Here is a 27,864-nt window from a genome sequence, read left to right as displayed (position 1 = left end):
TATGTGCCACCTGATTTCACTGATACACTTAATTAGCAGCTGACAAATTTAGAAGAATGAGACCAATAGAAAATTGTGGCCATAATGTATTTACCTCAAGCAGCTGTGTATCAAATTGTGCTTAAGAACTTAAAGGAAATTCATGTTACTCAACTTATATATTTAAAAAAAAAGAAAAAGAATCTTTTGAATAGTCCCGAATAAATGTGGGGTTGCTGTAGGTAAATATTTTTGGAAATGATATGCCAGAATGTTTACATTAAACAGGAAAGATACTTGCTTCTTAATTACACAGGTTTCTGCTTAATGATTTTAGATTGAAGTGTGGAAAACGAGCATGTCAGCTACATCTTTAAAATTTTGTCTAACAAAAATGGCTAAGAATTTCCTAACATATATCATTTTTTAATACAACACAGCACTCCTCCTGAATTGGTATTTCACTTCGTATAATTACACTTACACACAAACATTAGACAAATTTAAATGGAAATACTCTCTTTAAAATCCCTTTATAAAATGAAAGGGGTGGTGTACACAGATAGTAGTCATTTTTCAAAGTCAAGCCCATAACTTCATTAGCTTAAAAGCAAAAATCCAAAACACAACTCTTTCCATACACTCAAGTTGCTTAGGTTGGACCATTCTATTTTAAATATTGTAAAGCCAATTCTGAAGGACACCACCCTCATGGGATCTAAATACAAAAGCATTAGATTAAGAAAAGTGACTTTTTGAAGTCTGGGTATGAGAAAACGGTAGTGACAATGACATATTAATGTGTCAATGATGAATAAATACAAAAACTTAAAACTTGAACCAGCAGCAGTCTCATACATCACTTTTTTTTTTTTACGGATATAAAAGATTAAAATGTCAGAACTATAATGTCAGAACTGTTTATAATGTCAAGTGATGCATGTTGCATACTCTTAGTATATTCCATTGATCAAACAAGAACCTGGGATAATAATTGCAGATGATGAAGCACATTTCATGTGCAAATGGACATGGATTTGAAGTGAATTTGGAAGAAAAATATTTTCATACTTAAGTCTTAATAATTGTTTCGTTCAGCCTGCACCAATCCATGCACAAATTATTTTGCATATAGCTGATACTCTTAACAATAATTAGTATTAGCGTGATGCCTGCAGGCCACTATCAACCAAGGAGAATTTATGAGATAATGTAGTAATCTGATAAAACTTGTTGCAGACTTGAGAGAGAATCAATCCCAACAGAACCTGAGAGAACTATAATTTTCCTTTTTCAGACAGTTCATGCAGCTCCATTTCAGGTCACAGAATTAATCTCGTTATTTATAAAGTAAGATTGAATTGTTTTTAGCCTGATTTCCTAAGAAAATGAGGCATATGTGATCACGCCATCTGTAAATGCCTTCTCTGTACTCCTATAACAGCTACCGTCTTCAGAGACAATTGCAACCCAGTTTGAAAGAAGGTAGAAATCTCAAAGAGACTAAATTGCTAAAAGCTTTTGCCCAGGTATCTGGACAGAGGCAAAGATACCTGAAGTAGTACTCCCTGTCAGGGAAAGGCAAGAATAATTCAGCTGTTCGACAGTCTTTTTGGCAGAAGCCAGCAGTCCCATCAGTAGGGACAAGTCTCGATACCTCTTACCTTTTGTCTGATGCAGCTGTGGCAAAAAGCCCAGTGGAAACTAATTGTTTTGAAAAGGAGGGCATACAAGTCAAAGGACAGAAATCTCTGGGAAACCAGAGTGCTTACAGAGTGATTTGGTTTTAGCACTTCTTTAAACTTCTAATTTTACTCTACAAAAATAACAGAATTTCATTTCAGCATTTCTATAAGAGGTTAATTTCAAAGAACAGTGGCTGAACCCTGCCAAAACCATCAAAACATCATGTTATTTAATTTAAAGATGTAATAAATTCAAAAGTGGTAGACAGCTCGTTAAGGAGGATGCACATCTTGGGAATATTAAGCTGACTGAGGTGTTTCCAAGAGAATTTACTCCAATTTTGAGTACTGATTAGAGCAATTGTTAGGTTAATGCAAACCAGGCTCCATTCTTAATTGATTTTGATACAACCCAGTCCTACCTAGAAGATTATGTCCACACTTTAGATGGTAAGTTTAAAATCCCGTCCTGAAAAGAAGAAATTTATTAACTCCACGTCTTCTAGAAAGATTGCATTCTGTGATATTTTCATGATTTTATTGATTACACTGAACAGTGTTCATAGAGACCAAATAAGTTATTTGTACTGCATCAAATAGCTTTTCTATTATATGTGTGGCTGTCACAGTCATTAGTGAGGGAAAGAATAAAGAAAAGAAAAGGAGAGAGATTAAGTCAAGAGCAAAAGTTATTACTCCTGGAGCAGGCTGCTCAGTTTTGCCTGTGCAGGCTTTGATAACATCAAGTTCTCTGAATGTATCACATATTATCTTCCTTGAAATGATGACAGAAATGCCACATCTGTCACTGGATCCTTCAGATGCTGTGTCTCCTGCCGTTCTGTATGACTTTGAGTACGTTGGAAAGGTCAAAATTTTTTGTAATTAAATCCATTAGGTCCTCGTCTCTTTCCACACCAGTGATAAACTCTTCTAAAGTCAGTTCCCCTAAAAAGAATTCACACACTCCTTAGGAACCAAGAAACCCAGCAATCACTCTCAATTCAACACAAGGCCATTCATGCCAGATTGAATCCCTCAGGAAGGTTCCCCATTCTCTGCTGAAAGGCAAATGCAGGAAGAGTATTTGCTAATGTTTTCCCACTTTGCATCAGATCCTAGAATTCAGACTCACTTTTTTTCTGTTAAAACAGGTCAAACACATCTTTCACTGGAGTCTAAGACAACTATGAGTACTCAGTATCTGTGGTGACATAAATGTGAAAAAAGGCGCTAACGAAGCCTCGTATCAAGGCTGAATTTAAATGTATGGACCAATTCTCACTGAGCTAACTGGAATTTATCTTATAGCTAGTTTTAACAGAGATTAGGGTGTGATTTGCTGGGGATTACCAGGATTATTTAGAGGATTATTTACCATGATAAAATATAGTAAAAAAAAAAAAAAAAATCTGTTGTTTTGATTAGATACATTCTTGCAAGCTACTGAAATGGTCATATAGAGTGTGATTTTTTAGGCCCATGGCAAAATTGGGCAATACCTTGGAAGTTGCAAGACAACTGTAAGATGTCTTTTATTGAGAAGCAGGAATATTGTTCAACATTCTTCCTCTTTTCCTGCTCTCTTCCCTGTCAGCAAAGGCAAAGGCCACTCCTAGGCATATGTCTGCTTGCATAGTACACAGGAATGTACATAATTATCTGGTTAGAAGTTATGATAACTGTTTTGCTCTGAGAGAGAAAACTTGATTTAATAGGAAAAGCTTAATTCTTTACTCAGAGAATGGTTTAAAGTTTCTTATTAGAATTGCAACATTGAATGATTTGTCACTGAAAGAATAAATGACATGAGGCCAGACAAAGAGGAAAATAGTTGGATGAGTTAGGGCCCCAGGGTGCAGGGGAGCAGCAATTCAAGTTGCATGCACTTCTGGTGAATGCTTAGTTAGGTGATTTTTAACTATTTTTGGATTTAAGTACTCCCCAGAGTTTTTTTGTGGTTTGGTTTTTGTCCATGGCAACCTTGGAAACTTCATCTGATATGAAAAGGGAAAATGATCAGCATTTGAAAAATGTGAAAACCACTTTCTACATGGGCAGTAAAGGCTGCTTCCTTTTCAGTCATATGGGTTGTCGCTTCACTGGTGAACAGGCTTCCACTTTAAAGTGGAAATACATCATTTGACAGAAATCCTGGCTGTTAGGCTTCAGTGAGAGGAGTAAGACCTCTCCAGGGGGAGAGGGTCCTGAGGATGTTTGTGCCTCCTTTTTCAACACCAGTGCCCCTATAACATCATCCCAGGAGTAGAAACAGAACAAGCCATCTCCATATGCTTGTCTGAGTCCTCCTGCTTTTTCCACTCATCTCTCTGATCTCTTCTCCTACCCCAGGCACTCCTCTCATTTCCTGTCTCCTTCCCTCTGTTGCCTTTGACTGAGGTCTTTGGCTGGCTGGGGTTCCTGGACTCATCAGGTGTACACACTGCATCATTTTCGTGCTCATGCAGGCCAACTTGTCTTGAATTCCCTCCTCTTGATCCCAGGCTGTATATTTCAGCGTACCAATACCAGCGTGCAAGCATACAAAATCCGCTGCAGACTGGCATACTCAGACAGACTGCAACCATGACAGGTCTCAGATTTCCTTGAGCTAATGAAAATAAATTGCAAAGCCATTATTTACCATGATAAAATATAGTAAAGAAAAAAATAAAAAATCTGTTACGTGTTTTGGTTAGATACATTCTTGCAAGCTACTGAAATGGTCATTTAGAGTGTGATTTGTTTTAAGGGGAGATTGGTTTGAAGAATTGCTCCTGACAAGTGTGGGATTATTTCTTGTATTTTAATGTGCGGAAGGACATTGCAACTAATTTGTCTATTTGCCCTTTTCTTTAATAAGAAGCTACAAGGATAAAATTGGTAAAATTTGTCCCATTCTCAGGTGAAGCTAGTCCTGCTGATTTGTAGCTATTTAAAAAATGGAAAGCAGTTTGAAGTGGGAGTATTATGAAGATAAATTGAATAATTCATGTTCTGGAACTTCATTGCTAAAATGTAAGGCACATAAGTTATTTTTTCAGCTGATGGTCTATCTCAGATACAGATATTTGCAGTAAACATAAGGTGAAAGCAGGAGTCAAAATATGAATAATCACTGAATTTGGGTTAGACACTAAATTATGATTGTATGTTATTTGGAGTCCTTCGGTTATTTGCCTTCACCCAAAAGATGGGTCAAGCAGGTGGGGAAAAAAATCCTTCATGAGTTATTCATATGCACCACAACATCACTGTTTATACTCTGGTTATATATCACAAACAGCTATTTTAAAAAGTAACCTTAATACACCAAATAAGACCAGAAAAATGAAAAACAAAAAAAAAAAACCACCAAAAAAACCCCACCCCAGATTCCTCGCTAGCTGATTTTGCTCTGCAATGCTTTCCTAATATTCCTAATTTGTCAATGATTGTAGTAACTGATGTAAAACATAATTGCCAGTGGAAGGAGAATTTTCATGATTAGAAGTATGAGAGAAGACTTTCACATGTGGAAGTTTTCTACTAGAAACAACTCTGAAGCAGTGAATTAAAGTTTTAGTTTCCAAATGCAAGTCCAACTGGCTCAATCTAGTTACCTTGAGAAAAAAGAGTAGCATGTGTTAACAATCAGCCTTCAAGGGACATCCAGTGTGCTGTCCAGTCTTTAGAATGTGCATGTGCAACTGTGCATCTTAGTTGATTTTCTTATCCAATTTAGAGAGATTAAGCCAACAGAAATACACTAAAAAAACCTGCTTGATCACACCTTTATTTTTCTGTGCAACCAGAGTACTGGCATTTTGGATGACCAGTGCAAGACCTCCATGTTTTAGCCCCTACTGCATGTAACTCCTCTGTCAGCTTAATAGAGACAGTTGATTCATTTACACTTCACTGTAAAGCTGAAGTAATATAGGTAAAGAAGAACATATTCAGGCTTTCTGTTAATCTAATCCAGGCAATCCTTCAGTAGCATGTTCAGCTCCCCTGTTGATCCCACAACTTCCTTATGGGGGAAAATCCCTGTCAGTGCCAACAAAACCTAAATTCTTACCATCATTGTTCACGTCTATCTTCTGAAATATGATGTTTGTGAACTCTTCAGCAGACATGTCAGCGTGGCCATTAATAGCTTGAATAGCCTGAAGGCAGAAATGGAGAAAGTTCTTTCAGACTTTTTTCCCCAACAAATTGTGAAAACAAGACACTGGCAACTGCAGTATTTGCGATGCAGCTCTTTAGTTCACCAACCCTCTCAAAAATCACTAAATAAATAGCTGTTTCAAGTAATGAGGATTGGAAATTTAATTAACATAACACAGCCTGAAGATTACAGACTAATTTACATATCTCTGAAGGTCTTCTGAAACCATGTGGCACCTCTGCTCTGCAATACACTTTAGATTCCACACCAGCATTTTTATCTGGCCCTAGAGAGTTATGTGTCTTTGGAGAGGGCCCTATGGTCTGTGTTATTTAAGTAGAGTATTATTTTTCACAGCTGAAAGCACATACGTAGAAAGCTTAAGTAATTTTTCTATTAAGACATGTTTAACTTACTAATAACAAATAAAGTCAGATCAGCAGACCTGGAAGTTGAGAGAATTTACTTGTCCTTCAAATAACTTAAAAAAATATATATTGATAAATACACATGCATATATGTTCTGTAGTGGGCATACTACAGAATTTCTTTATCTAAACCTGAATTATCCTGAGATTGTGTTGTGTAAGATAATTCCTCACATATGCCAGTTGTTTCTTTCAGTATTCCTGTTATTATATTAGAACTCATTATATTTAAATAAAAAATAAGTTAAATCTGTTTTCAGCACCGATGTGGAATTCTTGACCATCACTGTCTTTATCTTACTTTGCACAAACAAGTTCCAGAAGACAGCAAGAATTTTACAGAAATAGCTACATAAACTTCTTTGTATTAGTAATTCATACTTTAGATGCTTTGGTGTTTTCTATGTCTGACCTGATGCAGTTTTCAGAAGAAAGTTATAACTCTGCCACAGTTAAATTTGGTGTAGTGTTAAGAGTAAGGCAGTGGTTCCTGAAGTACTTGAATCACTGACTACCACAGAATCACCTTAAGTAATAAACTAAAATAACTGGGCTATTAAAATGCATTAAGAGGGTGCATATTTGTCTGGAAGGAATTTTGATGGTTGATAATGATCAGCTGGTCCAGAGTTTGCATAGCTAGGTGGACAGATGAAGATTTAATAGGACTTGTGTGATTTAAGTGAATGTCTCAGATATGATATATCTTGTTGGACAAGCCTAGGTCTAATGACTTGGGCAGGTTTAAGTTAAGGTTCTTGTACCCCAAAAGAGAAGAAAACACATAGACGTGTAAACTGGTTTTAAAAACAGGTGAGTTGAAAAAGAAAACTTTACATTAAAAGTATTTTTATTCTCTTTTCGGATAAAGACCAAGACAAAAGAGTCACCTCATTGCCTCTGGGTGAAAAAATATGGAGAATATCTGCAAAAGAAAGATATCATTATTCTTAAACGAGGAGAAATCTGGGAGATGCAGCCTCTCCTACCTTTAGAAAGCTGCCCTTTAGAAGGTGATGCATCAACTTTATTTTTTAACCCTGTGGCTTCATGTGGCTCCAGTTCCTTTTACACTGTGCAGCAGCTCTTGAAAGTCTTTAACAGTGACTAGCTAGGCACCCCCACAGAATCCAGGAAAAGTATATTCCTTGTTTATTATGACATTAAATCCCTGTTTAGATTTTATGCTCCCTGCAGCAAAACCTTGGTCTGTAACAAATCCTGAGCATTTAGGGAGCAGTATTAAGCCATTCATATTTACAAGGAACCCTATAATACCTTTTGGATGAAAGCAGCTACCAAAGTGCAAAATATTATTTCACTAAAGCAAGTTGAAAAATACAAAAATAATTTTAAAGAAAAAAATGCACTGCTTTTGTTTATGGATTTGAAATGGACCCATTTTCTGCAAAATTTTCTACAATATTTGTATCCAAATGTCACTGCATGATTTAATGATAAAATTAAATTTCCCCAACTTAATTTTAGGATAGGGGATTATGGCATTTGTAGTAAGCAAATCTAAAAGCCTTTCGAAAAATTAAAATATTACAATATTTTGATGACATCTATATTATTTCTTGCAGCAAGTTCTGTTTGAGAAGCCAGTCTTCCACAACAGACTGACACAAACACTTTTAACCAGCTGTTTTATACATTATGCTATTTCAGTTCTACCCTGCGTTATAACACAGTTTATCACAATAATGTCTCTACTGTTTCTAGTTTTTCACTTTCAGTAAAGAATTACATGTGTAGAACTATGGTTCTACTTTGAGATGTTTACTTCAATAAGCAAGAAACTAATGGCAGGAGTGTCGCTAGTCAGAACAATTCCGGTTTTACAACTGTAAAACGTTACATAAAGTACAGACAATCCATTTACAACACATGATGAACCACTGTTTCAGAGGCAATACACTATGTCAAATGCTCTTGCTGTTGGTCATAACTTGCTTACCGTGAATATGCTTACTAGTTCTTTTTTGTCAATACATCCATTTCCATCAGCATCATATAGCTTAAAATACCATTTCAATTTTTGTTCAATTTTCCCTCGTATAACCAAATTTATTGCAGCTATGAACTCCAAGAAGTCTATAAATCCATCCTAAGAGAGAAAGAGAGAAAAACCTATTTAACAACGTTTGTTTTCTGTTCATTCTGGCAATTTCACAGAAACAGGTCATCGAATTCACTATAATACACACTGAATTATAAAGCGCCTTAACATAGAATTTCTTCTGTGGTGTTTAAAAAGGATATGCTCAACTGGAAGCACTGTAGGAAAGGGTATTAGCACAGGTTTGTTCTCTGAAAGCTGGGGCAGTGGAGGTGAGAGGCAAATCTGTTCTGAACGACTGTAATTGGCATTTTTTTGAGGAGAAGAGAAAGACTTCCACATGAGAAAAAGGGGAGTCTGGGAGATGTTGTTTGGTGCTAATAAGGTGTCTACAGCAGAGTTGCTTATATTCATATGGGTACTGCAGAACTATGGATGATTTCCAGTGCAACAGAGCTGTTCCAGGTGTTATCGATCTGAGAGATCATGTAGTAAGTATTGTACATGGTAACCGATAACCTGGCATGAACCCCAGGTACTGTGGTTTATCCATATAAACATCAGGTCTCTATGACTAATACATTTTGCATGGGATATAAAGCTGCAAGTCATAAACTGGTTTCTAAATAGTGAGGCTAGGGGTATATTCATAGGGAAAGAGTATTTCAGATCAATTTAATTCCATATTTTCTGCTTCCTTCTCTGAAGCTACTGATGGAAGCCTGTCAAGGGCAGGCCTCCATGGTCAGGTTCCTCTGTCCTGTAACAATGTGGTGAGGATGGAAGAAACAGTTGCTGAATTTGGAGAATATTTGCTCCAACTGTTTCTCATGTGCATATGAAAAGAATTAACAGCTGGTAAATTTAATCTTGTGATCTTTACGTTGGTCAGAATCCAATTGCTTGGAAAACCTTGGAAAGACTGCCATCAGTTTCAGATGGTCTGTGAGTGAGAAGAGAAGGTTGGATGAGTATCTAGCAGGTTTAGCATGTTACTTATTTTTATTGTTATATATCAACGAATGTCTTGTCAGTTGAGTTTTGTAATCAGCAGGCATTAATCTGTCCTCAAGACTGTACTATGCTAAAAGGAAAGAAGTTCTGTAAAGGTGCAGTGCAACTCAGTGCCACAACTGTAGTGCTTGTTTTGGTTTCTGTGTAAGGCTGTTTGGCAGAGTGGTACCCAAGAGATAAATCCAATGTTTCAAACACACTGGATTAAATGTACATGCAGAAATGGTGTGTGTGTAACTTTTGGGGACTGACCATTTCTTCACAGATTCTGCAGGTTCTGCTGTAGTTGCTGGATTTACTCTAATTGCAATAACAGCAAACACAGCAAAGGCAAAGACACCATTCAACCACTGTTTGGGATTAAATGAAATTTAACAGTAACTGCATGTAGTTTTCAAACAAGATTAGATGCAGTGTTAAAAGCAGATGCTTTACCAAAAAATGACAGATTGTGTACCACAAACTTAATGCTTTTTTTTGGCACACCAGCTGGAATTTCAATTTTGCAAGTATTATTTCAAGAAGCATCTCATCAAGTATTTCACCGAAGGGCAAGGTTCATTTTGCTGATTACATTTCCATCATCTGATTTGATAGATCTATTAAGAATGTGGTTAGATGCATTTCACATTGCTGCTTTTTAATTGCATTTCATACTTCTTATTGAATCTACAGATTAATTTTAGGGTTGCTGGATGTCCATGACCAGATTAATTTTCTTCATTCTCCCTTATATTTCACTTTGGATCTTGGAAAATAGTATTTTGTTTGCTTTCTTTTTACATCTTGGTTTCACTGTTGTTGCTGTGACAAAATATCAGAAGTTTGGACAAGGTAATAATCAGCTTAAAGTATTTGGGTATGTAATTCTGATCTGGTGGAAGGGACTGAAAACCAAGATCAAAAACCTTCCACCTCTGAAAAACACCCGAGAGAAATTGTAGTTGCCAGGAAAGCCCCAGCCACGTTCGATAGACATGCAAAGACCGCTAGCAACATGTTAACTTCAGCAGCCGGTGCTGAAATATGGAGAAGACAGACAGGTTTGTGTCATCTGGAACCAGAAGCATTGCACAAAAGCATTGATGAGAAATGCTCTGGTTTTCTACAGCAAAAAACATACATTGTAGGTAGAAAAGAAAAAAAATTACATGATGTAGAAGGCTATGGCAATCTTTCTATGTGTACACAGAGCTTTCTCAGATAAATACTGCACTTTTTACAGTAGCACCCAACAGCCTCGGAATAGTACATTAAATGATGAAAAAAATCATAACAGTAACCTGTGAAGATCATCCAGTGGTTCTGTGAGTACAACAAATAATACAGTAAGTTTGTGATATTACTAAAAGAACACCGCCATGCTGATTTACCCATCTGCTGCTCGATAACCATTCACAATACAAGTATGTAGGTAGGTCCTTATGTGTCTCCAGCGTGCACATTAAAGTAACTATTGAGCATTAGGAAGTCAGTAAGTCTCACGCAAAAGGCTACCATAAAAAACAAATAAAATATAATAATAAAATAAAATGAACAACCCCCCCCAAAAAAAAAGAAAAAAACCCCACCCCAAAACCAAAACCGCAGCAACATAATAAGCTGAACTAATGATCAGTGGTGGGAGATAAAAGTAATTTACTTCTGGAGCTTTACTCTGTTATTCCAAAGGGCAAATTTCAAATACTTTTATTAAATGGAGTTAATGAAGGTGAAGCTTATTTGGCAGTTTAGGGTACTGGACAAATTTGGGTGATGAATGCATTTCTTGTGTGTGAAGGCTGATTTTCCATGTCTGTATGGTGCTGACCCTGCCTTCCTTGGCTGCAGCATATCTGGAGGGATGGTGAAGCCCTGCTCCCTTCCCTGCCTGAATAGGCAGAACACACTGGGGTAAGCTCACAAAGTATGCCCTCTGGGTATAGTGTAAAATAGGGGGACAGAAATCTCCTGATATGCTTCTGAAGAGTGGGCAGGAGATACACCAAAAATAAAACGGGTTAAAACTTCTTTTACATGCCCCAAAATCTTCTGGACTTTCTGCTTAACATAGCAGACTTCATAAAAATATACACCTTTCTTTTTAGGCTCTTAACGGATTGACCAGATGAACTTGAACCTTAAGGACACATTATGGTTGCGCATGTACTTATGCCCTTTGATGCTGTGTTTTTGAAACTTGTTCTGCTTTCACTGATGAGTGACTTTTAGGCTGCTTGGAACAGTTTTATTGACAAAACAAAGATGAAAGTGGTCCCTGAAAGTGGAAGGAGAATTTGCTGATATAAAATTTGTCCTCATAGCTGTCCCTGAGGACACCACCAGTCCTGACCGTCCCTGCCCAGGGCTCAGGCCCCATTTCAGTTGCTCATTAGTTACTGGATCTCCTGAGGAGAAAGCAATTTAATTTTATCTTTTTATGAGATGTTTTTGCTTCAGAATGTCAGCCTATGTGCAGTTGCTGGAGGCCTCTCGCTTTTGTTTGCTGAAGATGGGGATGTGTGTCCTGTGAAGGCAAAGGTGGGCAGTGAAGGATCGTAGCCTTACACAACAGCAATTAATACTTCAGCCCCAGAGCCGTAGGAGGGCATTATCCTTTCAGTTCCTAGAATAGCGTTGCTAATCTTCACAGGTCCTTAAAAACTCTCACAGCTTCAATCTATTTGAAGACAGATTAAAAATAATTGACTTGTCAGCTATGAATACACAGCTGATCTGAAAAGGCACAGCAGTTCAGAACGATGTGAACTTGCTGTTTTGACTGCCTAGCTCTTACCTGAGAGTGATTTCCTAACAACAGGGTTGATGCAGTGCTGATGGGACATCCAGCCATCTCCCACCACACACCACAGCCATGCCTGTGGAAAGGGAAAATTTCACTGCAAAACCTTAGGATAAATGAACTCATTGTCTCACTTGGAGCACTGAGGACATTAGCAAGGGTCTATATACAATAAGCAGTGCCTTCTTTCCAAAATTTGCACCTGGAAAAAAGCTCTAAACTCAGCCTGATACCAGGAGAATAGCTCAACAGACTTTATAAGGATTAACAAGTGTGCAAATATAGATGGTCTAGGTATTTCAAACCTAGGGTTTAGGACATTAAGCCACTTTCCCACCCCCTGTCTTTGAGAATACTACTTAAATATCATAAGGCAGAGAGAGACGACACACAGGTCAAACAGCAGATTACAACAGCTCAGAATGACAGTGATATTTGTAGCTAATCCTTTGTGCTTCTCTCTTTCTAGACTCCGTTTCAAGTACAGCTCTGCTTTCTCTGCCCTCGGAAGCCTAAAGGAGAATTCATTTCACTCCATTTCATCTCCCCCCATTTTCATGCATTCTTTTTGCTTCTGAAGACTTTCAGCTGTTCCTCAAAGGTTGCATAAGCATTATTGAAGAAATACAGAATTATTTGTGACTCTGGTACTTTAACACATCCCCAAGATCTGATACTGGAGTTTGGGGCTTGGAGAGAGCTCCAGATTCCCTACAGGCTATGGCTAGAATCACCGGTTTCCTAAGTAAGCAAAGTTGGCATATGTCATGGGATGGAGGGAGACTCTTGGCAAGCAAAGACTGTTAGATAAGGATGAAGAATGAAGCAGGGAATTAGGAGCTGCAGATCGTTAACTGGTTTTGTGGTAGTTGCATACCCACTGTTATATAAAGAGATGAGGCTATACTGACCAGACTGTTACACAAGATTCTGCTTTGCCCACATGAAGAGGACCTGTGAGATATGGAACCTTTGTGTTAGAGGAGTTGGAAATGCAGAGCCAGCTGTGTGTCCTGGCTCTCAGGCTTGTAGGCTATCCTGGTGAAATCCAAAATGTTAAAATGAGAAACAATTCTATTTCTTCAAAATTAACAACTACTCCCCAACAATTGCCATCAATCATGATTTTCTTTCAAGATTACTGGAAAAGCAGGGAGATAGGAAATCACCAAGGCATTGGGCTGGGTCCTTCGCTCAGCCTGCAGCATGGCACAGCAGCATCCAGGAGGGCTGTATTGAAGGAAAGTATATACTCAAGGACCTAGCCTTCTGTTATCATCTCCTGGATGGTGGGGGTCAGCTTTCTGTACCCTAATTTTGAGCCTCTACTTGTGCTTCCAGGGTGCTTCCAAACAAAGCAGAAGGCAAGAGAGAGAAGGCTGAAAAATGCAGCCATGACCACATAACACATTTTCCAGCAAATTTCTTGCTGACAATTTCAGGAAATTTTTCTTTGATAAACCAAAGAAGGTATCAGGACAAGCCTGCAGGAAAATCACTTTGAAGACATATATGTCTTCTAGTGGCAAAATGCTCTATTTGGCAGATTATCTTGGATGCTCCTAGATAATGGTTTTAGGAGTTAATGTCTCGGGGTGTTTGCAAGAAGCATTCTAAAAGTTAAATGCATACACTATCATTCTCCAAATACTTGGTATTATCAGATAAAGGACCTCAGGAAAGGAAAAAGTTAATAGTCTCTACCTTCTTTTAGTAGGCATTTTATGTCTGTAAAAACCAGGAGATTATAGGTCATGTCACAGAAAAGCAGTTACCAATTTCTTGTCATTACATGAGTTTGCAGCTAATTTAGTTAAAACAGATTGTCCAATTTCTGCTGTATTTTTTCTGCAATTATTATTTCCAAAATGTGGTTCACCAACATCATTGTCATCAACAATGATGACAGTCATTCGCAAATATGCGAATCGTGATTGCATGTTTTCAGATGTTTCAAAGCAACACATAAATGATAAAGGTGAAAAAGAAGAAAATGTAAACCTGGAGTAGCCTCTAACTGCTCTATTCATAATTAACAAGGAAATAAATAGAAAAGGCAGTTGCACTTCTAGAAAATACTTAAAATTTCTTTAAATAAAAGCACATTCCTGAACTGTTTTTCGTTAAAATTACTTTCCCCTTTATCTACATCATAATTTAACAAGTAGAATTTAAAAGTGATTATGATTAATTGCACAACACTAATCTTCACTGACTATTCACGTAATGTGACAAAAGTACAGTGTTAGCTGGTAATGGTAGTAATATGCTCCAAGAGCTTTTTAAGCTTAGCAAAAGCTGTGGAGTACGTGCTAATTTGTTTACATGTAAAATGAAATTTTCAAAGAAACCCTACACATGTTGTTAGGAAAGTGTAATTGCTTCAGTTTAATGTGTAATTTTGGGTACTGGGTAACTGCAGAGGAAATAACTCTAAACCTGTTCTTTTGTTTTAAAAACAGTCAGGAAGTGTAGAAACTCGGGTAGCACAACTCAGTGGGAGACTGTGTTGACGATTACTTTTAAATAAAATTGAACTTCATTCTTTCATATTCCTCCCTTTCTGTACTGGCTCACATGGAGTTTTGCTACCCTTTTTTCTGCAGGACATTCAGTAAAAATGTATGCGGTACAAATTCAATTCATGTTAAATCAAAAAACAAGGAAAAAAATGTTAAGCCAAAGAATCACTTGACCAAACCTCTAAGTGCTTAATTTTTATTGTCAGTAATTTTTGCCACATATTTCTCTGTACTCAATGTAGTAATTCATTTTCTCTGGGTCTCTTGTGCAATGTGGTTGGCATTAAAGCTTCATACATGACCTACAGGCTGGGCTGTCTTAACCTGTAGATCTTAGGTGCTGGGTCCTGGTGTGAAAGGGGCACCTGACAGCCAGCCACCACAGCGCTGGTGGATGTAGTACATCTGCCCTTGCACCACACACAGTGTCTTTTGGTGTGATCTACAGTGTGGTGGACTTACTGCCCAAGTGCAGCAGATCTCTACCGCAAACACAGAGAGCCTGAACATGCTGCACACAAATGGCAAGGCAGGAGCTATTCAACAAGGTGGGAACGCTCCGTGGTGTGCACTGTGAGTACCGCCGCCCTATCACATAGCTTAATCCAATCCAGCTAAGCATCAAGACTGTGATGCAAGGAAAATTCAACTGGAATATTACTTAATAGCGCTTGCCTACATGAATATTTCAAAATTTTGTTTTTAAAGAGAAAATTTCTTGGACATGCAGATTACCCTTTTTGAAATGAAAAAAAAAAAAAGGGCCATTGAATTCTGCAACGCTGTAACAGAAATCTGAGACAGATCTCACTTTAATATCCTCTACAAAGAAGCAGCCTTCCACACTTGGTGGTGCTGTGCCACTACTGGGGAATCTGGTGTAAAACTTTTAGATAACTTGTACCATCAAATCCTGGATTCAGGATTTCAACAGTACTGGCATTAAGTGGTGATTTTAATGATAATGTTAACATATGCTTTTAGATGGTAATGACACATTATTATAGCATAAGTTAGTGCTATCACAGAAGTAAGTCCTGTGCCAAACCAGTAGAAAACAAAATTAAGATTGTGAAACTGCACCAATAATTGTGGGAGGCCCTTACTAAGTAATAGATTTTTTTTTTTTTCTTGAATCAATATATAAAATTGGATGTAAAAAAATTCTGGAGGTGGTTAAGAAGTAGAACAAAGACATTCTTTGAGACAGTCTATAAAAAATGGTGTTTCATGGAAGTAGGTGAAATATTCGTGAATCATAGTTTCTATTCTGTGGTATTTTCTATACGGGTACAGTACCTTTCAAAGGCAATTAAGCATTCTTAAAAAAATGATATAACTACACTGCTTTGAACACAACAAAGCATAATTTAGCCTCCTCTTTATTTACAGTAATCAGGCTATTTACTTTATATTTGAGATAATTTTATGCAACATTACTCTAGATTAAGGAGAAGCAAATGGTTTGGCTTTGGGTTTTTTTGTTGCTTTTGTTGGATTTTGTCTGAAAGCAATAGGAAAAAGATTTCTACATGTACATGTTGAATCCAAAAAGCCTGAATATTTCAGAAAGTAAGAGGTGTAGATTTTTGTTTCTTCTGACAGTAGAATTCTTTCTGGCTAAGAGATACTTTGATTCTCATTTTCTTCTAGCCATTCGTTTAGAAGCCAATGTTGTTGTTTTTTGGACACACAGACTTTTATTGCTGACTCTACAATGTGATAGGAATGACTGTCATGAAAATAAAACAAGTTTTCTAAGTAGTTCTTGTTGTCGAGTCTAATTAGAAGTGATTGTGAGATTGAAAAAGGATTCAAAACCAGAAAAAGAAAGAGTTAGACTTCTCTGGGCAAACTGGTACTGCTAGCCACATGTGCTGGGACAACACAAGAACCATGGAAAAGGAATAGCATAAAATATAGCATGTCTTGTCAACCACAGTAGTAGCTCCATAGTATAGTGTGCAATGCAGATGCTGCTGCTGCAACCTTACTGCCTTGGTTAAGGTGGCTTGTTAGAGTAAGCTAAGAAAAGTCTACTTATCCAGAGAGTCATTTGTGCCTGAAGACATACCTAAAATGATGTGTGCAGCTGAACTTATGTTTGTACAACTATTTAAAGACTTGAGATACAAAACAGAAAAGTTGTTCAGGAAAGTTTGGGAAAATATTTCTATTATTATCATTTTCTCTCACTGTACTTAGAATAACTATTAACTGTTGCACCCAAGTCTATTGTGTCAACTTTGGTAATGCCTGCAAACATGTAAGGATGCTGCAAACAGTCTAGGCAGTTCCTTAGGCAGCCTGACAATTCATATTACAGAGGCTATTCCTGGGTCCTGAGGACACATCAGAGCAAGACAATTTGAGAAAGGAATCCCAACTGAAGATCAAATTTTCCAGCAAAGGGGAGTTAGCAAGGGTGCCTTGAGCCATTATAATTAATACCACAAGAGGTGGAAACACTTAATTCTTAGGTTCCATGTAGTGTTTGAAGTATGGCTCACTAGCAGTCATTTTATTTCATCTTTTAAGAGCTCTTCATGCCCTCAATAAGAACGTGGAAGGCAGCTATCACCTAGTGCTAGGTATCCATTGCATAGTTGAGCCATGTCAGTCTTTAACAAATTAATGTCTTCAGTAGAATCTCTAGCAACTAGTTGCCTCATATCAGTGAAAATAATACTCCTCTGTCTCTCACAATTCTTAAGAAGGGGAAAAAGGTGGAGGGAGAAAACAAGTGAAAGTCAAATGAAGAATGAGTTACATTAATCATCAAAACACCTCTGAAAAATATTACAACTTTCTGTGAATATTTACACTTGGAATATGAGGTGCAACCACTGCTTTCATAGAGAATTTCATGGCCAAATAGTTCACATTTCTTTCTGCTACAATACCTGAGAAGATATATTTGGCTAATCCCATTCATGTCCCTATAACAAGAGACGATAACATCTATTTGTAGCCAGAACACAGAATCACATGATGAAAAGTCTACCTGAAAATCTGAACTTTAAAGATGCAGCAAGACAGCAGGGAAGGAAGTAGGATGAGGAAAAAAGGACTGGTGGTCTGCCTCCCAACATTTGTCAGCATTGTGCAAAGTACAAGGAGTGAAGGAAAACTCTTATTCTTCAGGGAAAAAAAGAAAAAAAAGAAAAAAGGTAGCTTGAGATTTAGTTTACATTGCTATGTAGTCATTTTGACATATAACAGAGTTATATTGAAATAACACATTTTTGCATTTTTTATTATCTGATCTAGATCAAACAGCCTGGTGTAACTTTCTTCTTTAGATTTTAAAATGGATTCCTTTTAAAATATTTTTTATAGTTCTAATCTGCATAATTATGTCAGATGAACTCTGGTTTATCACAGAACTACTTTAAATTTTAAATGAAAAAACATAAACTAGAAAGATGATTAAAGATTGACATCAACTGGTGGCTCCTCATGTAAAGATTTCTTAAGCTCTTTGCTGTGGAGTGTCCATTTTTCTGTATCTATCAATCAACTTTATCCATGCATAAGAAATGTAGCAGAAAATACTGTTTTCTGTTGAGGACTGCCCGATGCTTTATAAAATCTTAACAGAAAATCCTTTAACTTGCATAATTTTCTTTTGGTGCCACATACCTATTAATCTTCTTTATTCTTCACAGTATATCCTACCTGTTAAAATCCAATTTTCTTACAAAGTAACAGACACTTATTCCTGTAGTTAGTTTCAATTAATGCCAAAATAAGCAATAAGAGAACTACAATAGCAGTGTCCCATTTTCAGCACATTGCTTCACATGTCGAATGGCTATGCAAATTTTGTCCTTCACAGGTCATAAGAACACAATCAGTCAATCAATTCTTAAAGTGTTCAATTTTTATTTTCAGTGGTGGCAAAACCTATCTGCAAGCCAGTAGAAGTGGCTGACAATGATTTTTTAGAATATGTGTTAAATAGCAGCAGTGCTGACTACAGAATGTTTCATTTGTTCTGTTTAAAGAGCAACCAACACTTCCAATATATTATGGATACACCAGACATTATTTTTCTAGATATGCTCTCTCCTTTAACATTGGAGTAACCTCGTTTTGAAGGATGTAATCTCTCTGAAATATGATACATATTCTCACAGAAAACCAAATATACATCATTATACTTGGCAACCACTGAAGTATTTTAGATAACCATAACAGTTTCCTCCCTAAAATTCATCAGTAGGCTGCATGAACTAGGACTGCATGACAGTTATGTGTCGACTGAGATGTAGAGGGAATAAAAAAGAAGAAATTCAGCTTACTTGTATGTGGTTGCAACTTTTTCAGTTTTGTTTTACAAATAGCTTTGAGTCAAGAAGACAGAGAATTTTTCCATAAAATTACCTAATAAAGGGAACCTTTTTAAAAATGAACTCTGTTTCACATGTTTTTTAATAAAAATGCTATTTTGAAGGTTTTCATTGGAAAGCTGTGGCAAAAGATAAACCCGCCATTTGTTATACCACCAGTGCTATTGTATGATTAATACTTACAAGTATTACTGAATGAGTCATGAATAAAACGTTTGCTTAAATGCTAGTTCCTGCAGTCCTTGGGGTAATCTCAAGTAAAGTTAACTTTACAATTACAGTTCTGAATGTTCAGCATCTTTATTTTTCACTGGAGCTAAGAACAATGAACAACAACTTTCAAACTTCAGTAGCATACTCATTTATTTGTTTGTTTAATTATTAGCAAAACATTCCACAGAGGTCGAGGAAGTGATGTAAAGTCTTGACATAGAACTGTTGCTTTTAAGAAATGTGGAAAAATTAGACATCTGCATGCTTGATGTATAAGGTCATTTAATTATGAAACAGCTAGTGTCCTGCACAAGAGAGATACTGGAAATGGTTAGTATTTATTTAGTATGTTCCTGCGAAGAAAGCTTTCAGGACATAGCCTGTGTCAATAATCTCCAAGATGCACAGGCACTGACTGGAAACAGCTTTCGTACATTGAACAGATGCACTCATAGAGCCAGAGGCATGAGTACCTATACAGTACTATGTCACAAATAAACTTGCAAATCACGGAGTTCAGGAAGCCATACATCGGCAGTAGCATTGCCTTTTTGGCACGATGAGTTAGTGCAATGCTCTGAGCTTACATGGTCTGCCTGCTGCCAAGACCAGAGGTAACCTCAGTTTCTACTTGACTGTGAATTGCGCTGTGGAAATGTACCCTTCCCTGTCGTATGTCTACTGACCATAATCATGTCCATGAGTGGGGAGCTGAACTGCTCTATTATATCCAACCTAAAGAAATCAAGGGAATAATAAGGTTTGGCTTGTAACTGAATACCTGTTGATATTTTTATGGATTACTAGAGTAAAACAAACTTCAACAAGGCTTTCAATCTATCACAAATTGTCAAAAAACCTACTTTGCTGCCATAATTCCTTTTTAACTGTTTCCAATTTACTGGTAAGTTGTTGTTTGGTTTTGGTTTTGGGTTTTTTTTTAGTGGAAATCCTAAGTAGGAGAAGGATGTCTGTAACAGACTTCAGCTGGAAGCAGCAAGTCTAACAAAGAGGTGAAATGCAATTCAGAACTGTAATTCCCACCTCAAGTCCCATTGCTATCCTAAATTAATATTCCAGACCTTACCTGCTAGATTTTTTAAACTGGGCATACATGAAACACAGAAGAGAAATTCTATGCACCTTTTAAGAGTGTTTTATTATGTTATTTTATGAGAGAATACCTCCAAGCAAGGATGACCCCAACACAACTCAAGGAGCATTGGGCTGCTATAATTGGAACTATAGATTAATTTGAGGCCTAACACTCTAGCACAACTTTCTGAGCATACTCCTATTTGTAAGAAAACAGAAACCTACCTGAGAAAAGTGTATTTTATGCTGAAAGTAGAAAAACTTATTAAATCATGTAAGTTTTGCAGAATGAGTTTCTTTAGATTTAGATCAACTATAAACTAGTCCCCAAATTATATGCTTTTATGTATAAGCTCCAGCAATAGAAGTCATAACAATTTTAAACTATAAAAACCCCACTGTTAAACCATGGTATTTTCTGGCCACAAAAAGTTAGATATTGAAAAGATCAGGTCATATATCTATAAAAGTCAGCTGGGGGAAGCATGGAAGAAGGATCAAGTTTTCTGGCTGTCTAGCACTTCTATATAAAGTGTAGTAATAAGAGAAAGGAAATAATTTCTATCAAGAAGTTTTGTATACTTCACCACCCACTGGGATAACGGCCCCTTTATTAGAAAGCAACAAGCAGACAAGAATACAATAGCAAAGAAATAAAATTTTGGCCTACAAACCTGAGATGCTGCTATAGTACTGAAGGAAACTGAATGTAAGCAAAAACTCAAATGACCAGATTATTTCTGAATTTGTGCATTATGCATACGATCATTTGCATCTATTAACTTCTGTGGATTGGAGATGAAAGATTATCATCTGTTTAATATTGCACTGTGCCTAAATGTTCTACATAATGTCATGGAAGGATAATAACCCCTTATTTGTACAATCATAGCTGACATTTCAGACCTTCCAGTCAGCCATCCATTAATGAGTCTTCACACATCTGTAGTTAACTAAAAATGTTTTTCTGGATCAAAGCCTACATTTCTGCCAAAAACCCTGTGGAGGAAAAAAAGCTGCAGGAAATGGTATAGGACAAACAGTGAGTGTACAGAATAAGGAGGTCCTCTTATCTTACCTCATTAATGACATACAATGTTCCTTTCTCTTGCCCTGAGAGGCTGGTCTGTTGCCACTTTATTCTTAGCTTAACCACATAAAAAGTGTCATATCCATGTACTTGAGAAGTGTTGATGCTTGTTATTTCTAAAAGTACATTTTAAAAAATAGTGGACAAGGGTTAATGATTTGAAACTGAAAGAGAGTAGATTTACATCAGATATTAGGAAGAAGTTCTTCACTGCGAGGGTGGTGAGACACTGGCACAGGGTGCCCAGAGAAGCTGTGGCTGCCCCATCCCTGGCAGTGTTCAAGGCCAGGTTGGACACAGGGGCTTGGAGCAACCTGCTCTAGTGGAAGATGTCCCTGCCCATGGCAGGGGGCTGGAATTAGATGACCTTTAAGGTCCCTTCCAACCCAAACCAGTCTATGATTAGTCTCAGTAATAAAGGAAAAATATAATTATACTTATGAAAACAGAGTGCTGTCACCAATATTAGAAAAAAAAAAAAAAGGCTGTATGGTAACAGAAATGAAATCATTACACTGAATAGAGATTAAAATACAACAAATCTGTAAAGCTCTGTAAAAAGTTGTCACGGGCTCAGAACAGGAATCTTACATGTTAAATTGTTCCTTTCTATTTTTGTTCTAAATAAAAATCTCTGCTGGTCTCAAGTATTCCAGATTTAGTTCTGTTTGGCTGACATCCCTCCCTGGCAAGGTTGATCCTCTCAATACCTGACAAACCTTTACAAATGTTCACAGGCTAGTGGTCAGCATAGATTTCTGAGCTTTCTTGCACTCTGGCTTGATTCCCAGATTTCCAATTGCTGTATTGTTTAATATTCATTTCTCTACATAATTTTTCTTTAGCTTTTTTTTTTTTTTTTTTAATTTTTAGTTGTTTTTTTTCCCCTTCATTTTTCTTTTAGCTTGGAAGCTAATCTACAGGTTGAGATGCCCTTACTGTAACCACAGGTCAACTCTACATTACACAGAGAACGGAAATTTTCAGTAAACCTAGGTATGAAACACCTGGAAAAAAAAGAATATCTATAGGGACTGGGAGACATGCTGTGCTAAAACCCTCCAAGAGATGTTCAGTGGCTGTATATATGCTAGTTTTGAAAAGTCCTTAGCTGTGAAGGCTGGCAAATGCATAGATTTGCTCTACTTGAGTGGCCCAGTCCCTCTTCGGTAGATGGTAAGCTGCTGGTGCTGGACAGACATGACCTTCTTTGGAGAAGAGCCTGCTGTTCCAACCCACCCTGTTTGCTGCAATTAAGCAGGCCACCCCGTGCTGCTCTAGTATCTGTGGGCCTGAGCATTACAAAACAGAGACATGGGAGAAGATAGGAGGAGGAAATGGTTTCTCTTGTATTGACTGTACAGCCAAACCTTGCTATCCCCCAAGGACAGCTGAATGGTGTGATGGTTAGCAATGTGATGGGTGATGAATCAGTTTTTACGTGAGATTCAATTTCTGGTCATTACCCTGTTTTCCCATTATTTAGCCTTGACTGATCTTGGTTCATCTGAGGAAGATGAGGATGAAGACGATGATAAGGTAAAGTTCAGAAAGATGAAGCAAGAAAGTTCCTGGTGAAAAAGGGAGTTCAGTCACACAGATCTTTCAGGATGGTGATCCTGACAGCCATGCTGAAAAGACAGCATGTTCTCCAGCTGCACAGTCCTGATGCAGCTCCTCCTGCTTCTCTGTCTTTTACACTAATACATAGTGTCCCTCTATGTTTAAAACAGATGTATTAAGTACCTCCTTCCCCCACCCCCAGCATCTGCTTTCAACTTCTTATATGAAAATTTGCTTTGTTATCTGGCAACTTGATCACTTCATATAGGAGAGTGATAGCCTGCATAGCAGCATGACACGACTCTGAAACACCAGATAGAGAAGGAAAGATTAGACTTGTTCTATATCAAGAATCAACTGATAATTGAATTAAATACAAGTTTCCTTACTGTTGGTCAGTGCTGTAGTCCTGCTTTTTATTTTTCAGCTTTCAGGAGCTGAATTCCTTCTTCCTGTGCAAGGTCAGGGATGGAGTTAGTTATCAATAATACTTCTGTACTGATTAGCTTCTACACAAGGAGGTGAGCAGCTCAGGAGCATTACTATAGCACAGGCAAATTTGGAACTATAAATACCAGTGTAAACCTATAGGATGTTAGAGATGCAGAAAGAAGACACTCCCACTCATCCTTTTCATTTATAATCACGCAGTAGTGTTAAAGAGTACAGACCTATGAGGTGCTGAGTACCTCATGAAAAAAGGCAACCTCCCTCTAGCCCAACTTATGCCAGAAAGAAATCAATACCTTATAGGATCAAGTCAATTTTTGAGAAGGACACTCTTAACAGGCTATGCTACAGCTCTCTCCACAAGGACATCATTAAATTTAATATCATATGCCTCAAAATGTGACATACAAGTAAGAAAGCTTGAACATTCACTCATCAAGTGTCCATGAACTTTTGAAGATTAAACAGGAAGATACGGGCATTGCAATTGTTTTAGCCTAAACTGGTTCAGCAGGCAAAGAACATACAACAAACTGGGTAGTTGGTGTGTTGCCTTTTCACCAGAGAACACCTCTGAGCCCTACAGCTGCTGTGTGATTCTGATGTCTGAGCAAGACTGGGGACACATCTCTTGAGGGCATCTTGTTTACAGGCAAGCGCTGGCTGGAGCAGTGAGAGTAAGTGAAAAGTAAGTGAGGGGAATGGAGATGAGAGACACAGACAAGCCTCTTGGGTACGTACAGTCTGACAAAAAATCCTGAATTTTCTTCTTCAGCCGTCATGCTCTGCTCTTAAATGAGCAGTCATTGCATGCTAGTCATCCTTCCTCTTTGATCTTTTCCACTTGGACAATGAGAGGTCTCTCACATCTCTTCTAATGATATTGTGCAATCCTTGCTCACAGGATCCCACTTAGGCATAGGGAACTTGGGAGTTGCTCACACCTACTGGTCCCTCTCCCCTCTCTCTTTTTTTTGCCCCCTGAAAAACCACACACTTCCTCTGCTACTTGCTTCCAAGTAGCAATTCTTGGGGAAGTGTACCCATGGTGACTGAGACACATGAGAAAGACCACTGCACTGACTTAAAGATGGGGCCTTAGGAGACAGACTTTTTTGTCATTTTTTGTACATTCTGGTAAAAAATTTACAGGAGAACGTTAAATTACAGTTGAAATAAAAATGATTTTAAAGTAATACCTGTTTTCAGGATCCCTTTAGTTTAATAACAATAACCAAAATACCTGTAAAAGACAGCAAAAATACCTGGGAAAAAGTGATCTGATTTGTAGTTCAGTCTCACAGCATCCCTCATCTCTAGTAGGGGACTGAAACAGTATATAATAGCTGATATTACAGCTGACAAAAAAAGGAAGGTGAGTTTTATGAGGCACAAAAAGGCTAAAATTTATAATCCACTGCGTAGTTTGACAGCACTTAATAAAGTTGCTGACAAAGTGTGTGCTGAGATAATAGAAATTCTATAGAAATCACCTGTTCTAGAAGCCAACGGCAATGGAGAATTTTTACTTTTACAAATAAAAACAGAAAAATTCATAATGTGGAGGTGAACTGAAGAAATTAATAAAGCAAAGCCATTTCAAAGAACACTGAAACAATGGGTGCAGAGACTAGCTTGTGTACAGGAAGCCCAGTGAAGCAATTCCAAATGGGCTCTCTGTAGCAAACTGAATGATGACGAGAGATGAAGATAAATTACAGTATCTATTGAGATCTACATTAGAGATGCCAAGAAGCTTTCTGGAGTCTGTACAATATTCTGGGAATCAAGAAGAAGATACAAACAAGCAACAGTGGGACTATTTACTTGCACTGAAAATGACAGTCCTGTGATAAAGAAGATTGCTGGTTTAAGGACAAGCTGTTGCTAAACTGCAAGAACACAAGCACACAGGAAAAACACACTGCAGGTAAGGCAAAATTGTCTCTGTAGGGAAACATGAGAAAAAAAGTCATATTCATTAGTCCTGCTCTGAAAATGGTATAAAATCTGTTTGGTTTTGAAAGGGATAATGTAATTTAGATTTCTTTACAAGTGAAGAAGAGGTAATCTTTTGACAGGGTGTGAAAATAGAAGTTGCTCTTATTTTTAGTGGGCTTTTTTAAAAAAAAAATCCTAAAACCCTACCTAACTTCACAGAAGAATGATCAGGAACTACCTTGATATGAAAAATGGCATTAAATTAATAAAGATGACATTCTCTTTCTCTTTTGTGTACTGAGAAAGCAGCAGTAACTCAGCTGTAGGCAGCAGATACTAAATCCCTGTGTTGTGAAACAAGGTCACACATCTTTCCACTCTGATAGATTCAGCCGATGATTGCTACCTGTTTGAAGTGCAAGACAAAAAAAGACAACTGCTAAGGCTTGAAGTGGCAAATGCCAAGATTAAAATGCATTTGAATAAAAAGCTTATCTACAGATTTTTATCTAAATTTCTGTCATCTTTGCCAATTAACTTTTTGTCGTTTCCTCTTGTTTTTTGAATCCTCTCTGCCTCACTCCAGCCCAACTCTCTTTTTCCTTCCTCAGCAATTTCTACTGGCTGTTTGCTCTGAAAAAATGCCCTTTCTCTCCCCTCTATAACTCAGCTCATGCTTCTGGACTTTGCCCCATTTCTCGTCTTCTTCCATCCCCTTTCTTCCCTCCAGTGCACAGCTCTGCTATCAGATGCTGGATCTGACTGGTGCCAAGTGCATACAGAGATCTACCCCTGCTCATTTCAGTTGCAGAGGGGAAATACATGGGCAAGACCAGAGAAAACACCATTGCGGGCATTTCCATGTCCCTGCCTAGCCAGCTGACTTCAGAACATAGTTTCCTTCCCCCTATCCTGCCATCTCCCTCTATTAATTTCATTGCCAGCTGCCCACAGGCACATGGCTACTCCTCAGCCCTAGCCGGCTTCAGAGACCATTTAGGTCTATTAAAGTAGATGCAATTTACCCCACAGCTCAAGCAGACATGGGTGGGGTGTTTTTGGAGAGACTACCTAGGCGTCCGAAATGAAAGAGAGTTGTCTGGACAAGATACAAAATTGTAGAAAGAGGAGGTTATCCTCCAGGAAGAGCTGGGATGGCCTATCCTGGTCAGAAAATTTACCCCACGAAAGATTTTTTTATTTTTTTTTTAAACCCAGCCGGTAACTCAGAACCACGCAGCTGCTCGCTCACTTCCCCCTTCTTCCCCAACGTCTCCCAGAGGGATGGCGAGGAGAATTGAAAGAATGTAAATCCCATGGGTTGAGATAAGAACAGTCCAGTAACTAAGGTATAATACAAAACCACTACTACCACCACCAATAATAATAAATAATAATAATAATAATAGAAAAACAAGAGGAGAGAATATAAAACTAAAAGGGGAAAAGGAAAAGAAAACAATAAACACAAGTGATGCACAATACAATTGCTCACCACTCCCTGACTGATACCCAGTCCGACCTGAGCAGCAATCTGGGCCTTCAGGGTAACTCTCCCCAGTTTATATACTGGGCATGACATGCTGTGGTATGGAATACCCCTTTGGCTAGTTTGGGTCAGGTGTCCTGTCTCTGCTTCCTCCTGGCTTCCCGTGCCCTTTCTCACTGGCAGAGCGTGAGACTGAAAAAGTCCTTAATTGGAGTAAGCATTACTTAGCAACAACTAAAACCATCATTGTGTTATCAGCATTGTTCTCAGACTAAAGTAAAAAACACAGCACTGCACCAGCTACTAAGAAGGAGAAAAATGACTGCTACTGCTGAACCCAGGACAGTTCCAAACTGTGAAGTCCCAACCATCACCATCTTCTCCCTATGGCCAACCCTACACTTTTCTAACTATTTGAATGAGTGTTAAGCTTCATAATTCTGCTTTCCTCCTCCTCTGCATGTTACAAGGAGAAGGACCAAGCTAGCCTTTCTTTCTCCTGTATTTTCATCAGAATGTAATTTGCTTTTAAGGATTGTTTCCCTCCCTTCACAAAGCAGAAAGATTTTGCCCTGGTGAGACAAGTCTCTAGTAGGACACAACCTCTCATTTCTCCACCTGAGAGAAAAAAACGTACCAAATTCTTGCTAATTCAAGCATGGGGATAAGGAAACAGAAGTCATTGCTACCTTCTATGGCATTTTAACCATGGCGTATGCAGTAAAGCATGTGGGAATATACACACGATTCCTTAATTATTCTTTCATTGAAAACACTGATCAAGCACTGGCACAAGTTCGTTAGGTCACAGTCACATTCCTTGTGTGCCTGCTACTATGGACTATCCACAAACAATGGACTGCTTGGGTTTGCCTATGGGTTTAAAGCTGAACAGAAGGCAGTGAACATTTAAAAATAAATCTATAGAAGCCTATTATGTCCGATTCCTTTCTGTACTACTGCTTCATTATTCCTGACATGGAGATTATGAGCATAGCACAATGATACATATCCTGGTGATGAGATAAGCAATTGTGCTTATCTTAGTT

The 27,864-nt window shown here is 37.8% G+C and overlaps 1 protein-coding gene across 2 annotated transcripts in view; it reads right to left on the bottom strand.

Annotated features, from left to right (window-relative positions):
- Positions 1-2,114: 2,114 nt before the first annotated feature.
- GUCA1C (guanylate cyclase activator 1C) overlaps positions 2,115-27,864 on the bottom strand; it is a 109,010-nt gene continuing 83,260 nt past the window's right edge. For both annotated transcript variants that reach the window (XM_030471904.1, XM_030471903.1), the window contains exons 2-4: positions 8,203-8,352; positions 5,725-5,812; positions 2,115-2,612 (exon numbers count right to left, since the gene is read on the bottom strand). In XM_030471904.1, coding sequence (XP_030327764.1) covers positions 2,482-2,612; positions 5,725-5,812; positions 8,203-8,352 — 369 coding nt within the window. In that variant the 3' untranslated portion in view covers positions 2,115-2,481. The remainder of the gene's footprint in view (positions 2,613-5,724; positions 5,813-8,202; positions 8,353-27,864) is intronic.

This window comes from Strigops habroptila, chromosome 2 (genome assembly GCF_004027225.2).
Source record: "Strigops habroptila isolate Jane chromosome 2, bStrHab1.2.pri, whole genome shotgun sequence".
NCBI lineage: Eukaryota > Metazoa > Chordata > Aves > Psittaciformes > Psittacidae > Strigops > Strigops habroptila.
This window is presented reverse-complemented; position numbering and strand designations above follow the sequence as displayed.